Here is a 15352-nt window from a genome sequence, read left to right as displayed (position 1 = left end):
GTCGTCGTGGCCGCAACTCGGCCCATCTACCACTTTACCATTAGACTATTGTGGCCAGTGCCAGTCTTTTTTTGTTTTTTTTTTTCTCTCTCTTTCGTTGGTCTGGTCTGGTCTGGGGCTTTAAAACCGCAGCCTTGCCCTTGTGCCACACGCTTCGTTCTAGTTCCAACTCAAGTCTCTCGCTATCAGTCTTGGTCTTGACTCTTGAACGCCTCGCGCTCCGTGCATTCGAATCTCGCCTCGGCCGCCGCTTGGACTGAATCGCCTGAACGGGGGCCCGAAAATCGCTTCCCTCCTCCTTACCCGGCGACAATCACACTCAACCCGCCCCCCCGGAGCTGCATACATCCTACCAGACAGCACTTGGCAAACGCAGAGTCGTCTTGTCACAGCTATCCCGTACCTGTTTCTGATCCCTGCCTTGTTGGCGGCAGCATCAGCAGCATCTTGTCCACTTGGCGAGCCCAGTCCCACGGCTCCAACCCGGCTCCAGGGCTCCAACAGAGTACTGCGAGAACCACTTGGGCTCAACCACCCCTGCCATTTCTTTTCAACTTTGCTTTGCCATTTTTTGATCGCTCCTCTTTTTTTCTTCCTGCCTTTTGTGCTTTCACGGAATTCCTCCTTCTTGTCGGAGGCTTATCAGCTCTTTCTTTGCCCGTGGTACGGTACAACCTTGCCAGTTGGTGCTGGATAGTTTTTTTCGCCTTCATCATTCGATTCAGTCCTTGGCACTGCGACTTCGGTGGCCACTCGTCTCAACACCACCGGCGCCCACTCTTAATACTAGAGTAGCCTCATCTCTACCGTACTTGTCGATTCTCTTCCTTCAAATTCTTGATCACGTTGGGCTACCCTGCGAAATAATCAACATCTTCAATTTTTATTTTCGAATTGTTCAGGGCAAAACGACTGGCAATTTGGCCCCCCCGTGTTTTGAGATTGCCACAGCTGTCGATAAGGTTCAGCCTCATCTCACCTCGCGTGCGTACCTACCAACAGCAAATCTTAGCAACAGCCCTTGGAACTCAGATTCACGGTTTGTGACGTCGTCAACATGACACAACATCCAACTCTCAAGGCAACCTATGCCTCTAGAGGCCAGTCGGCTACTCATCCCCTCAACGCCTATCTTTTTAAGCTCATGGATCTGAAAGCCTCCAACCTCTGCCTGAGTGCTGATGTCACGACTGCCCGAGAGTTGCTCTATTTTGCCGAAAAGATTGGCCCGTCCATTGTGGTTCTCAAGACACATTATGACATGGTCTCTGGCTGGGACTTCCACCCTCAGACGGGCACTGGCGCTAAGTTGGCTTCTCTGGCCCGTCGTCACGGATTCTTGATTTTTGAAGACCGCAAGTTTGGCGACATTGGGAATACTGTGGAGATGCAGTACATTGGCGGCTCAGCCCGAATCATTGAGTGGGCGCACATTGTTAATGTCAACATGGTACCTGGCAAGGCCTCGGTAGCATCACTATCGAACGCTGCCACTCGTTGGTTCGAAAGATATCCCTATGAAGTCAGGACATCTGTTTCTGTGGGCACTCCGACTGCAGAGGAGTTTGAAGACAACGACACAGGCTCCAGTGGCCGCGGTGACGGCAACGGCGGGTCGCCCAGGCGGACAGACGATGGTCGAAAGGGAAGCATTGTCTCAGTGACTACGGTTACGCAACAATACGAGCCCGTAAACTCGCCTCGGCTGACAAAATCCATGGCTGGTGGCGACGAGGTGTTGTTTGCCGGAATCGAGGAGGCCCCCATGACTCGCGGCCTACTCATTCTGGCACAAATGTCTTCAGCCGGCAACTTTATGAACAAGGAGTACACACAAGCTTGCGTGGAAGCCGCGAGGGAACATAAAGACTTTGTTATGGGATTTGTTTCTCAGGAGGCGCTCAACACGCAACCCGACGACCAGTTCATCCACATGACGCCAGGATGCCAGCTTCCGCCCGAAGACGAGGACCAGAACGGCACAGTCCAAGGCGACGGCAAGGGCCAGCAGTACAACACACCACAAAAGATAATTGGTATCGCTGGGGCAGATATTGTTATCGTTGGTCGCGGTATTTTGAAGGCAGGCGATCCTGAAGGCGAGGCAGAGCGATATCGCTCGGCAGCCTGGAAAGCATACACGGAAAGAGTTCGTTAAACACTGCAACAGGAGGGATAGGCTTCCCAGAAGCCACACTGGCGTACAAAAGGGAAATGTCTTTTGGTTATCATTCTACATACGTTTACTTCTTGCAGGTCCCTCTCGTCTGCCACTGCGGGACAATTGGGTTTCACATTGGAGACGAGGTGGATTCTGATGCTAGCAGCTTATTACATATTCTTTTTTGTTTCGGTTGGACAAAACCCCTATGACGGGTTTAGAGGGAAAAGGTTGGCAAAACAAGAAATGGGCTGATTGGATATGGACACGGAGAAATCTTGATTGGGGTATTGGGAGGACGCGCTCGGAAATCTTAGCATCATGTTTTACGGAGCTTATCTTTTTTTCGTTTTCTCTCCTTTTTTTTTTTTTTTTTGGAAAACTTTTTAAACAGCATTTCCGGGAGATGAATTCATCTACATCCTATACCTACCTATAACAGAGCCAGCGTCAATTGCATTTCTTCAAAGCTAGTTTGGTCTGCCGATGCAGTCGGAAATTTTACATGGGTCATGTCATGGCACCACCTCGGCGTCTCTCCACATTTTCAGAATAGACTTGTGTCTCGTCGAAAAAAGGTGTGTCGTGTGGTATTCCGTGGCCGCGTTCGTGATAGTCCCCACACCCACTAGAGGTCAACGCTTAGGTAAAGGTTTGAGGGGCAGATTGGGAGACATTTGTTTGGCTCCCGACGATCCAGGGATCGATGGATGATGGCTTGGATGGGTAGGGGTCAGAGGTGTGTGTGGTCCGTGTCCAGTGATGAATAATGACTGTCCGAGGCGAAACGCTGGTCAAGGTCTGGTGCTGTCAAGATTGGTACTGCACTGACCAGACTGCATGCATGTGTGGTCCATGTCTGTCTGTCTACCTGGTCTCAACTTGTCAAGTCAGTCTCTCCGGAGCCGCTCACTAACTCCGGCCCCACAAACCGGAGGTCTCCAGTCAAGCTGGATTGACGATACACGACAGTTGAGCCGTCAAATGTCAGCTTAACTCAATCTTGGCTTCAGATGCCCCGTGAGGAGCTCAAGACATGGGCTATCATCAGAACAGCTTGTCGAAAAGACCATGATTTGGTACCAGCTGTTGAGCGACCTCGGAACTAATTTGAGTCAAATTCGCATGGGCCGTCAGATAGCTGAGCGACTCCTCCTCAAGCAGTATCACTGATCTTCAAACGCTCAGCGTGCCCCAGAGCAAGGAGACAGTCATTCTGCATCATGGGCGATTTAAGAGCTGAGAGAAAAGAGCCCGGGCAGCCGAAGAAGGCGCCTCCCAAGAAGAGGAGAAGGATTGTCGTGTCATGTACGGAATGTCACAGGAGAAAACAAAAAGTGAGTCTGATGCCCCCTACTCACCTCTCACCGGCATCATCTCATCTCACCACCAAACATCGCTCATCTCACCCATCACATCATACGATACTATGACACTGACATGGCTGTAACCAGTGCGACCGCGGACTCCCCTGCGCAAACTGCCGCTCCAGAAACCGCGAATCATTCTGTTCGTATGATCCCAGTGCTCCAGCTCCTACATCCACCACCAACAGCAGCAACAACCACAACTTCACGAAAGTATCCCCGCCCACCCACTCCTCTCCTATCTCATCATCCTCATCACCGCGAAAAATGACAGAACCCCTGTCCACCATGGCCGCAACATGGGGCTACGGCCAAACCGGCGCCTCGACAATCTCTTTTCTCAAAAAGATCGAAATGGCCCCGTCCACCGAAGACCAAGCCTCCCTGTCAAGCCTATCTTCTACACATGGCTCCCGCGCAGACTCCTTCGCCATTCGGGAGAAGTATAAAGGTCTTATTCGACAGCTTCCCGCCAAGGTGTTCTCTGATAAGCTGGTCGACATGTTTATGCGCGAATTCAACTGGCAGTATTATTTTGTCGACCCCGACATTTTCTACGCTCAACTCCAGGAATGGAATAACTTGCCATTTAGCATATTTTCCACCGAAGGTCCACAGGGAATCTCACAAGACCTGAGGGTCTTCCCCGCTGTGCTGTTTCAAATGATTGCTACAGCGTTGCTGATTCTGCCAGATGAGGAAGAGGAGGAATTTGCCATGTTGAAGTATGCGGCTAATATGACGTTTGAGGACTTGGCTTGTGATTATAGTGCCAGCGGGGAAGACATTGTTATGCTATTTGGGAAGAAGGGACTGAGTGTAACGACTGTTCAGGCCGAGTTTCTGAGGGCTTCGTTTTTGAAGTTTACGGCTAATGTGACTGAATCGGTGAGTTTCTTTTCTTTTGGACGGCTCTGCCTCGATCTGAGCGGAAGATTGACCACTTGTTGCAGTGGCACATGGTTGGTATAGCCATTAGAGACGCTCAAGAGTTGGGCATGCACCGCGATAGTCTCGATCCCAAGCCTGCAGATACGAGTGTAGAAAGGGCCCTTGAAAACCAGTGGCTCATCGAGAGACGGCGCAAGCTATACATGGTTCTTGCAATCTGGTATGTCGCCGACTGCCCCTGTATACTAAGAACACAACAGCTCACGGCCCAGGGACATCAACATGTGTCTCATTCTAGGCCGCCCCGGGACAATCGACTGGCGTCACGGCTCTCCTTCCCTCCCAATCGACGCCCCAGAACCGACAGATCGCTCGAAAACTCCCATCGTTCTCCGTAATCCCGAAAAGGATCCTCCTACTCCTCTGACGCGCTCGCTGTGGCTGCACCAGCTTTCTTCTCCGCTACGAGACATCCAAGATCTCGAGCAAGATGGCCCCTATCCGAAAGACTTTTCCAAAATTGACAAATTACACCAAAAGATTATGAGCCTCCACGACTCGACGCCTGGGATATTCCGAGTGGAAAATCCAGATACAAGATGGGACGAGGATCCAAACGTGGCGCCGTGGATCCAAGTGTCACGATATTACTTCAACCTGCTTCATGGTTTCAGTCTCATGGCACTACATAGATCGTATGTATTCCACCGAAAGAAGAGCAGAGTTGAGGCACTGCAAGCGAGTTTGTCGATGCTCGAAATGCAGAGATTGATGTTTGAAGGGCTCTCAGCTACATCTTGGAGGAAGTAAGTCTTTGCAACCCCTGCGGTCAAAAGAATTTTAAATCATGTTGACAACAACAGCTTCATGCTCTTCTTTGGAACATTCGATGCCATCGTCCTCATCGCATCAATATACATCCTCTTTCCGCACGACCACCCTGAGCACAAACAGCTAGCAGTGCAACACATCCACTGGGCCATCGAGCGCTTCGCAACCATGCAGGCGCGCAGCCCGCTCGCCAAATCCGCACAAGGCGTCCTTCGCGCCATTCTGGGCAAGTTCACAAGGGCACTCTCTAATTCCGCGTCCCCAGCCAAAGATTCGGAGACGCCCTCCTCCACGCGGGGCCCGTCAGAAACTACACCGGCCAGTGTGGTCGGGAGGCGGGAAATCAGCCAAGCGAGTAGTCTGACAACGGACGAATATGGAAAGGACAGTGCTTCCAATGGCCATGGGTTTGAGAGCGCAAGTACGGGACTGGCCATGACTGGGGAGACGTGGCTTTCGCCGAGTGAATGGGCGTTTGCTCCGGATGGTCTGTCGAACATCATGCCGACATTTGCAACGTCAGATTTGATATTCAATGACCTCACGGCGGTGCAGGACCGGATGGACATGATGGAGGTGCCGGGGATGGGAGTTGGAGGGTTGGATTGGCAATTCGGAGGGGATATTGGGGAAGGCACACTTTGGCAGGTGTTGAATCAGTTCCAGCCTAGATGAGGGTTGTACATGGGCAGCTAGCGCTTGGTTTGGGTCATGTTGGAGATTTGAAAGGCATGTATGCGGTGTTGAGGGCTCGCAGGCTGGCGGCATCGATAGGACTATGTTGCATCGTCGGTGAGGCAGATTATCGACATCCCTTGAATCGTCTCGCAATACAGATGGAGGCGCCAATCCGTTTATCTGCACGCAATCCAGGCAGTACTACACCTAACCATCATTCCAAATCGGTCGGGTGGCTATGCTGCCTGTGATCGAGGCAGACACATGTTCTGAACTCAAAGACTGGCTGCCCATGTTGCACCGCATCACAAGAGCTATTTAAAAGTCAAGTCCCATCACGTCGATGCATGGTCAAGGTCGCGCCGGGCGGTACTCCGTAGACACGAAGCGGACAGGCAACATTGAACTGTTTGCAATGCACGGCATAAATAGTACTGTTGCATACAGATACAAATACAGATGCATCAACGGCGCCAAAGCGATCGCTACTACGCTCAAATCACCAGACCAGTCCCTTCTGGTTGTCCTGCAAGTGAACAAACATAGAAGCTCAACAGCATTACCACCCACACAAAATCGTCAGAAACAGTTCAACCAAACCCAACAGGCGTCAAAGACCCCGGTCAAGAAACGCATGATTGGACAAGGTACAACAAGGCTCGGATCGCTCGAAACACAAGAAGTCACCTCACATTGCATGCAAAGGCACATACAATATTAATACCTAGGTAAAGGGGGGAAGCACGGAACAAAGGAGTTTGGCCGTTGGTTACGACGAAGGCATTATGTAAATGGGGGTGATTGGTCCGTTGGAGGCGCTGGATATGTGTTCCGTGCCCTGTGGCGCGTAGCGTGGACGGGGGACAAGATGAATATTGGGAGATGCAGATCCGGGCGGTGATGGGGTGGGAGGCACGGGATTTCGATTGGATGGCGTGGGCGGCTGGAGGGGGATGTGGTTGTGCGTTTCAGAGTGTTGGTGATTGTTTGGCAGTGAATGATCTCGAGGGGAATGAGGGAAACATTGAAGGTGAATGAGTTGAAAGTTGCGAGTGAGTATGAAACAGCAGAAAGGCAGTTGACGAAATGCAAGAGTGAAGTCTGGTCTGGTGTAGATTAATCTCCACAAGCACATGGATATTGGTATTGATGCCAAAAAGGGATTGACGGGACTGGAGACATTTGCGACAGACTCTCAGGACAAAGACAAGACAAGGCAAGACAAGACAAGACTGGGGCATCATCGATGGAGATGCTGGCCGCCACACAACATTCAAGCACTTACGGTCTAGTCGAATGCACCCAGCCGCTAGGCCCCCAGAAAACGCAAGGATCTCCCGCCAACCGCTTATCACTTATCACACCCAAAAAAAAACAAAAAAAAAATTGGCCATCAAATTTTCGGCAAAACGCAATTTATTTCCTCAATATTTGACAACCCTTGCTTTTACTGTACAATGCCAATGTTCGTTCCAAAAATAAAACCTTACTCGTCACATTAACCCTTGATTTTTCTCGCGTGTTCAGCAACCCCCATCACCCCCCCTTTCCCCCGTGCTTGAACAAGGCTGCAGAACAAACACTGCTTCTTCAAGGTACCATCTGCAACTCCCGGCCCTTGTTTCTCCCCCGGTTTGACCAAACTCTTTTCAACGGACCAGGCTTCAGGTAGCACGAGTTTTGGATTTCGCTTTCCAAAGGCGGTCTGCGTTTATATATACTTGGCTTCGCCCAAAGACTGGGATACGAATTTCCAGCCCTACAAAAAATTTCGGCATGTCCACTTTGGATAGAAAGCATATGTCTGACAAGATGCCACTGAGCTCTAACCTGTACGACTTTGTGCAGCGGTTTCAGGAGATCCAGCAGCAGAGGGATACCTCAGATCTGTTAATTAGGGTGGGTTTCCTGTGATGTCAGGTTTAAGAGTCAGGGTGCTAATGGTCTTAGGATGTGCTCCTGTACTGCGATCAACTCGAGGCGGCGATGCGATTCCAGAACCAGAAACTGTTAGATGAGCTGCAGGAGTGCAAGCGCGAGAAGAGTCGGTTGGAGGGACAGGTGCAGCGTGGTGAGACGAGTGTGGAGTGGCTTACCATGGAGAATGAAGAGATGAGGGTATGATGGGCACTTTTGACATATATGTGGAAGTGCTAAAGGTTTACAGAGTCGGAATGCGTATATTCTCGTCATGATTGATGGGGACGGCTTGCTGGTATGGTTCACTGACCTGTTGGTGATGATGATTTTGCTAATGCAGAATAGTTTCGCGATCAATGGATTAGACAAGGCGTTGAGGGTGGGAAGAAGGCTGCTCGAGCTTTGAGAGATGCCATCACCGCGCAGTGCGGCGCGCAAGCAGACGTTGAAATTGTTACGAAAATCGTTGCCAACTTTGGTGGCCTTGCTAAGTCCCTGGGTCGTGATGTATCCGACCTAAAGGACTTTGCATTGGGATTCACACAGGGAAAAGCAACGTTTGACTTTATCGACGTCGGACACGGCAAGGACCATATATCATCAAAAATAAAGGGTATGCCCCCCATCATCCCTATCATCCAAAAACATTGACTCACCACCGCAGAAAACATCACCTTCCATCTCAACAACTACAACTGCCGCCACATCCTCCTCGGCATCTCCCACGACGCCTCCTACGCCCCCTTCCTCACGTCCACCACCCAAGACGACTTCTCCCGCCAGCGCATCACCATCATCGAAGGCACGCCCACGGCCCCCGAACTCCTCGCCACGAACATCCCCACCATCGACCTGGCAAACGACCTCTTCCGTAACGAAAAGAGCACGCCCGCGTGGCCGCTCGCCGCCTGGGCAGCAGGCCCCCGTACCTCCAGCCCAGCCACTAGTATCGGATCGGCCAGCACGCCAGGCCGCTCTTCGCTGTCCTACGCAAACGCAGCGAGCGGCAGTCCTCCTCCGCAGATCAGCCTCCCCCTTACTGCGAGAACCGGCGCGAGCGCGGGACGCACCACCAAGATACAGATTCCTCCCCAGCAGCCGGATTGGAACCCCGGGCCGAGGGGGCTGGACGACCCTATTACAGTTAGTGTGTCTGCGATGGAGAGCATCAAGAAGCGCAAGGAGTCGGATAAGTTGTGTAATAATCATTTTCTGAGGGGCCCCTGCACAAAGGGGGATTCGTGCTTTTTCGTGCATGATTATAAGCCCAGCGTGGAGGAGATCAATGCGATTGCTGTGCTGGCGAGGCAGAATCCGTGTACGAGTGGGCAGGACTGCGAGTCGGATGAGTGTATTTACGGGCACCATGTGAGTTTTGGTCCTTGGCTTCTTTCTCGGGGTTGGCTGTTGGGCGTGCTAACTTGTGGTAGTGTCCTAGTATCCGGGATAATGTTTGTGTTCATCCGTTTTGCAAGTTTCCAGAGGAGGCGCATCCGCCGGGGACCAAGTTTAAGAATCCGAGCATAAAGGCGAATTGAATATTATATATGAAATAGGGAATAGGGATAAGGGTATTGGTACATGATGTTATGAGCGATGCTTGGAGATTGTGCTATATCAGCGTTTGGGAACTTGTTAGCTAGTGTGAGGAACACTTTTACGTACTTTTTGTCCGCTGATTGTGACTGCATGTCCACCCAAACCAACAATAGGGACTATCATGTACCCAATATTTACAACTTCACATTCAACTCATACATGTTCAACTCGTTCAGCACACCAACACATCTACACACCCCCCTCGCCCACCCTCCTCACCCGCATCTTCATCCCCCCCCTAGGCTTCGCCTCCAACCCCAACTCCTGAAAAACAGCATCCCCAAACACAAGATCCAGATCCGTATGCGCACACCTCGCCCTCTCATTCGCCTCAACCACACACTCAAACACAAAGTCCCGTACCGTCATGACCAAAATAATCTTGAGCTCATTCACCGCGAGATTCTGGCCCAAACACGCACGCAGTCCCCTCCCAAACGTGCGGAAATACGACTTCGGTATGTCCCCCAGCCAGCGCTCGGGCTTAAACGCCGTAGGATCGGGGAAGTACTCCTCGTTGTAGTGCACGTCGTGGCCGTTGAGCACGATGCCCAGGTCATTGTCGATGGGGAGGTCGCGGCCCTGGAAGGGGAGTGTTGCGCCGGTAGAGGCGCCGCGGACGCCGAAACCGACGGGGAAGAGGCGCAGAGCTTCTTTGATGACGGCTTCGGTGTAGGGGAGGGATTGGAGCTTTTCGGGGGATGTGAGGAGCGTGGAGATGGTGAGGGGGTGGGTTTGCAGGAGGGAGGTGTGTTCTTCGCGGAGGGTTTGGACGACGTTGGGGTGTTTCGAGAGGAGCATGTATATGAACTGGGTTGTTAGTTGGGATTTTATACGATGAGGGTGAGACGTACGCATAGGCTGTCTGTTGTTGTGCCTTGGCCGCCGATGAGAAGCGCCTTGATACTGAAAATAGTTAGTATTCGCATCCTCTGAAAGACGAGGGAAACTCACTTTGTTACTAGCATGGCTTCATCTTCTGCAGACAGCTCACTCTTATGTAGCGCCAGCCCCAGCCCACTGGCCACTTTCTCACGCAGCATCAAATCCAAAATACTATCCGGGTCGTTCTTCCTCGGCACGACGCCCTCGCTCTTCAACAGCGCAAACCGCTCCCTTACCTGCGCCCTTATACTGGGATCCAACCGTCCCAGCACCTGTCTCCTCTTCCACCACAACCGCACCCTCGCCACGGGATTAAACTGCACAGAGATATCTGTAGCCCCATCCGCCAGTCTTATCATCTCACGCAGATCGCGGAGCCACACACTCCCCGTCGTCTGCGCATACAGCCGCACATTAAACACCACACGGGCAATCACATCAAACGTCAGCTTGGAACCTAACTCCTCCATGGAGAAGACCTCCCCCGTGTTTGACAGATTATCGAGCGCTTCCCGAAATAGTTGACATTCTTGGACGACGACGCCCGTCAGGCTCCGGATGTGGGACCACGAAAAGGCCGGGACCATGGCGCGGTGGAGGTCTTTCCATATGGCGCCGTTGGCCGTGGCGATGGTGTTGCGGCCCGTGATGGGGGCGAGGAAGTCGTCGCTGAGTTGGTGCTGCGGGAGGGGTTTCGCCACGGTGACTTGTTCGAGGAGGGAAGGGTCAGAGAGGACGACTTGCGAGGGCGCGATGGGCCACAGGTCCAGGTAGTAGAGGGAGGGGAGGTTGTATCTGCGTGAGAGTTCGGTGAGGTAGGCTTGCGGGTGGTTGTTGGGGGGGAAGAGGGCGGATATGCTGCCCATGATGGGGAGGTGGCCCCATATGAAGGAGTGAGGAGGGCCAGGCTGAAGATATGTTAGTTAAGTATGAATGATGAGGGAGGTTATGAGAGTGATGGGGGGGTGAGGGTTAACCAGGTCTTTGAAGAAGCGGCGCTGTCGATATAGACGGATGGAGAATTGGAAGACGAGGAGGAGAGTCACGGTTAATGCGATTGTCGTTATGGGCCAGTTGGCCATGACGGCGGGGAGGAATTGAGCCTCCATTGGTTATGATGGAGGTGAGAGCTGAGGATGGTGAGATGAAGTGAAGATGAAGCGCGTCATGGCTATATATGTGTATTGTTTATTGAGTGGCTTGATGTAAGTGCTGACGCTGGCTGTCCATGTCAGTAAGCACAGCCGCACGATATCCATTGAGCCAGACATTTTGACCGGAATGTCAGCATGAACTTAGCCTGCGCATTGTGAAGCTTGGCATGAAGAACGTTGTATCTGATTGTTGGCTTTGGCTGTAAATGTGGGAAATTACCGAGGGTCTGGGGTGTTTCGTTACAAAATGAGCTGAGAATCATCCATAACATGCTTCAATCGTATTTCCAGAGCTGTTACGCATATAAGATGAACGAGTATCCTGCAGTAGATTTCTGGTCGTGTCATCTCAATTCCCAAACTAGACTAGCGCCAACGCCCAGCCAGCTCCGTCCACAACCCCACCAAACCCCACCATTCTTCCACCCAAACCTTGAATCAAAATCCAAGCTCGCAAACCTCAACACCAACCTCACCTCATCACCAGCAAACCTCCAAAATGTCTCACCCGCGAGTCGAAGAAGTCTCCGACAGCGACCCCGACGTCGCCTCCGACCCGGAAGAAGGCGACATCGACGACTTTATGGACTCAGACATCCTACGACGCATCCCCGAGCCACAATCCCAACCGCAAGCCAGATCCGCACCCTCAGTCCCCTCCGCCAACATCCTCAATCCCGCCGCCAACCTCCCCAACCAAACGCTCGCCCACGACGCCGACCGCTCCGCCTACTCCTCCTTCCAGTGCCTGTACCCCATCTACTTTGACGCGAGCCGCACCCTCTCCCAGGGCCGGCGCGTGCCGTCCTCCCTCGCCGTGCGCAACCCGCTCGCGCGCGAGATCGCAAACGCCTGCTCCCGCCTGCGTCTCCCCACGCTTCTCGAGCCGGAGAAGACGCACCCCAAGGACTGGGCGAATCCGGGCCGCGTAAAGGTCGGGCTGAAGAAGACGCCCAACAACCCCTCGGGCATCAAGAGCAAGCACCACCTGTACATCCTGATCGCGAAGCACTTGCAGGAGAATCCGACGACGGAGAACTCAGCGGGGCTGAGGGTCCGGATGGGCGGGCAGGTGCAGCCGCCGGAGGGGAAGCCGTATCCTAAACCTGCGGTGCCGAGGGGGTGGAAGATGGGCGAGTATTTGCCGTATTTGAGTCCCGCGATGACGGGGGGCGGCGTGTCGGAGAATTTGTTCAAGGATATGATGAAGGAGATGCAGAGCGGGGGGGATCCCATGTCTGCGTTGATGGCGGGTGCTGCTGGACAAGGGGATGAGGGGAGTGCGGGCGGCAATGGGGGGAAGAAGAAGAAGGATAAGAAGGGGAAGGGGAGGGCATGATTTGGTCTGTCGAGACGGGATGAATGGGTATTTGATGGGTTTGTGGGATATTTCATGAGATGCGGCGTGGGTAACGACATACATTAAGCATGAGGATGATAAGAAATGAAAACGGTTGTGCGTGTTGTGCAGAGATGGCACATGGAGGTCACGCACATGGCCTATTGCACCAGTTTGGGGTGGTTGAGACGGTACGGTTGACAATCGAGGATTTCGATACCATATGTGGTTCACAGAAAGCATGGGTTCCGGCTAGAATCCGAACAGAGGCCATATCAATGGCATCACAATTCAAGTTATTCCAACTACAATATTAGCCTCAATATCTTGACCTCTCGATGCATTCGCAACGCTACTGTTGTTCCAGGGCAAAGATACCAACGTTCCAGGAAGCAACTAAATAGAGGTCATATTTATATTGATGACATTACAATTTAAGACATTCCGGTTATATCACTCCCCTAAATATGTTGTCCTCACCGCGCATTCACAAAGCTACCAACGGCACTCCAACACTCTATCCAACAAGTAAACATCCTCCAATACCTTCACACTTAAACCAACAGTAAGCCACCACTCGTCATAACATACTCCAACCGCAGCCGCATTCAACTCCACCAACCTATTAAACAGCCTCAGTCCTACCATCAGTCTCCCATAAAACCGCCTTATTCCCAGACATCCCAAAACTCAATGCACAGCTCCTATATAACCCCTTACGAGTCATGACCCCTCTCAGCTCTCAAGCTCAAGGCGAAACTTTATACACCCAATTAACTTCAGCCTCGTCCCTCCTCAGCCGGAATGTTCGAGCGGCATCTTCGGATGTTTGTCAGCAAAGTTCAGCCACGTGGTTTGGGTTTCGAGAAGACGCTGAACTCAATCTCTGTTTTCCCCACCGTCTTACTCGGGGACCCGGTAGACCAGCCTTACCGGAGAATTAGCGGGTGTTCTATGGAATTGGGTTTATACCGTTGTATGTTATTTTTATGGGATTTGTTTGTGTTGACTTTGATGGTATCTTGGGCGGTTTTATGCCTGACATGGTAGTGCTTGTTAGAGTGCATTGGCATAGACGTGATCTGAAACAGCTTGTGAGTTTGCCCAGTATGGTTACATCGTGTGGTTAGAGTGCATTGTGCCCGGCGGTAGTTAGATTTATTGCTGTATTTTATCTTGTTAGTGATATTTGTTTGCATAGGTTTGATGGTAACTTGGGCGGTTGATGCATGATGCGGTAGTGTATGTTAGAGTCCATTAGTATACACAAGTAAGACTGCGTGTAAGTTTGTCCATCACGGTTACATTTTCTGATCAGAGTGCATTACACGCGACGGTAATACTAACCAGGTCATGTTTACAAGTTTATACAACGTGTAAGTAGCTTGCACTAATATATTTATATCTCAACCTCAGATAAGCGCCCAGTATGGTTATTCGAATACGAGTCATTAGTTATGGCGGCCCCCGCTTGCGCATATAAAGTAGTTTACAAACAAACTTACTTGCCTCTTTAGTAGCAACTCTGAGTGTTAAGTCTGCAGCAAGTCGAGGTACATCTTACCATTGCAGCTCTGCATATCTGATATCAGGATTAGCCCTTCGCCTGTTGTAACGAACTCTTCATGAACGTATAACTTGGACAATGCACAGTATACATACTCTGCATGCCCAATTGAGTTTTCAGAGCAAGCAGTACCTGACGTCTATATAAAGTTTGCAGATAGTGTTAGAAACGGAAACTATGCGGATAGTTTCGGTCCACGCCGCGCGGAGAGTTCGCGACTAGTCTATGTAGACCGCCGTCGACCGACGACTACGTATGCGCATAGGACTAAGTAACAGCATAACTAATGGTGTTATTCTTCGTTATCTATTCAAATTTAAAACTCCAGTTTATTAACAACAGACTGTTTCTCGGCCAAGCGAGTAGAATCTTTCGTGAACGCCATTTCTTTCACAACAATTCCATCACTACAGATAGCAATACATCTCTCAAGTTGACTACTATTCTTCGCAAGCTACATATTCCGATTCATAGCTCCAATTCGTTGACAATCCTATTCCACAGCTAGGAGAGTAAACACTTCTAGAAACGCCATTCCATGAAAGCACCTCCACCGCATCAACCACCAATACATCTCTCAAGCTGACTACTAACCGTCACAAGCTATGTACTCCAATTCATAGATACAGCATCAAGAACAAATTCTTCAAGCCACGGCAGCAAACCCCTGCATAAACATACTCCGTCACACTTCCATCACAGCACCTACAAACATATCTCAAGATAACCACCAATCTTCTCAACCCCAGCCACCGTCAGAGTAATCCATAGCCACACAACCAACCACCTACCTACCAAATAACCCAATACCCAAACGATGCACTCCCTTCAACCTAATGCCCAGCAACACACCCACCAGCTTCAGCCATAAACCCCGCATCAAATCCATAACCACGCAATATATCTCAACTTAATCATACCGCAAGAAGCACAGATCCCCGAATACCCCGTAGTTCATAA

The 15352-nt window shown here is 51.2% G+C and overlaps 5 protein-coding genes across 5 annotated transcripts; 4 read left to right on the top strand and 1 right to left on the bottom strand.

Annotated features, from left to right (window-relative positions):
* Window positions 1-1057: 1057 nt before the first annotated feature.
* Window positions 1058-2158, top strand: VFPPC_12916 (orotidine 5'-phosphate decarboxylase; the record flags this gene model as incomplete). The annotated part of the gene is made up of 1 exon (XM_018290693.1): window positions 1058-2158. One exon carries the CDS (start codon window positions 1058-1060, stop codon window positions 2156-2158), a length of 1101 nt encoding a protein of 366 aa, XP_018149134.1.
* A 1658-nt stretch (window positions 2159-3816) lies between these two features.
* VFPPC_00859 (fungal transcriptional regulatory protein) lies at window positions 3817-5925 on the top strand (the record flags this gene model as incomplete). The annotated part of the gene is made up of 4 exons (XM_022428191.1): window positions 3817-4416; window positions 4482-4639; window positions 4692-5225; window positions 5283-5925. The coding sequence occupies 4 exons, from the start codon at window positions 3817-3819 to the stop codon at window positions 5923-5925; spliced, it is 1935 nt and encodes a 644-aa protein (XP_022284700.1).
* Window positions 5926-7740: 1815 nt separating this feature from the next.
* On the top strand, window positions 7741-9386 carry VFPPC_15243 (zinc finger protein; the record flags this gene model as incomplete). The annotated part of the gene is made up of 6 exons (XM_018292996.1): window positions 7741-7827; window positions 7879-8046; window positions 8096-8143; window positions 8194-8461; window positions 8513-9216; window positions 9279-9386. 6 exons carry the CDS (start codon window positions 7741-7743, stop codon window positions 9384-9386), a joined length of 1383 nt encoding a protein of 460 aa, XP_018149132.1.
* A 250-nt stretch (window positions 9387-9636) lies between these two features.
* VFPPC_00857 (cytochrome P450) lies at window positions 9637-11414 on the bottom strand (the record flags this gene model as incomplete). The annotated part of the gene is made up of 4 exons (XM_018280794.1): window positions 9637-10257; window positions 10302-10353; window positions 10402-11240; window positions 11310-11414. The coding sequence occupies 4 exons, from the start codon at window positions 11412-11414 to the stop codon at window positions 9637-9639; spliced, it is 1617 nt and encodes a 538-aa protein (XP_018149131.1).
* Window positions 11415-11985: 571 nt separating this feature from the next.
* VFPPC_00856 (signal recognition particle protein Sec65) lies at window positions 11986-12825 on the top strand (the record flags this gene model as incomplete). Its single annotated transcript, XM_018280793.1, has 1 exon — window positions 11986-12825. One exon carries the CDS (start codon window positions 11986-11988, stop codon window positions 12823-12825), a length of 840 nt encoding a protein of 279 aa, XP_018149130.1.
* Between the last annotated feature and the right edge of the window lie 2527 nt (window positions 12826-15352).

This window comes from Pochonia chlamydosporia, chromosome 1 (assembly GCF_001653235.2).
Source record: "Pochonia chlamydosporia 170 chromosome 1, whole genome shotgun sequence".
In the NCBI taxonomy this organism is placed as follows: Eukaryota; Fungi; Ascomycota; class Sordariomycetes; order Hypocreales; family Clavicipitaceae; genus Pochonia; species Pochonia chlamydosporia.
This window is presented reverse-complemented; position numbering and strand designations above follow the sequence as displayed.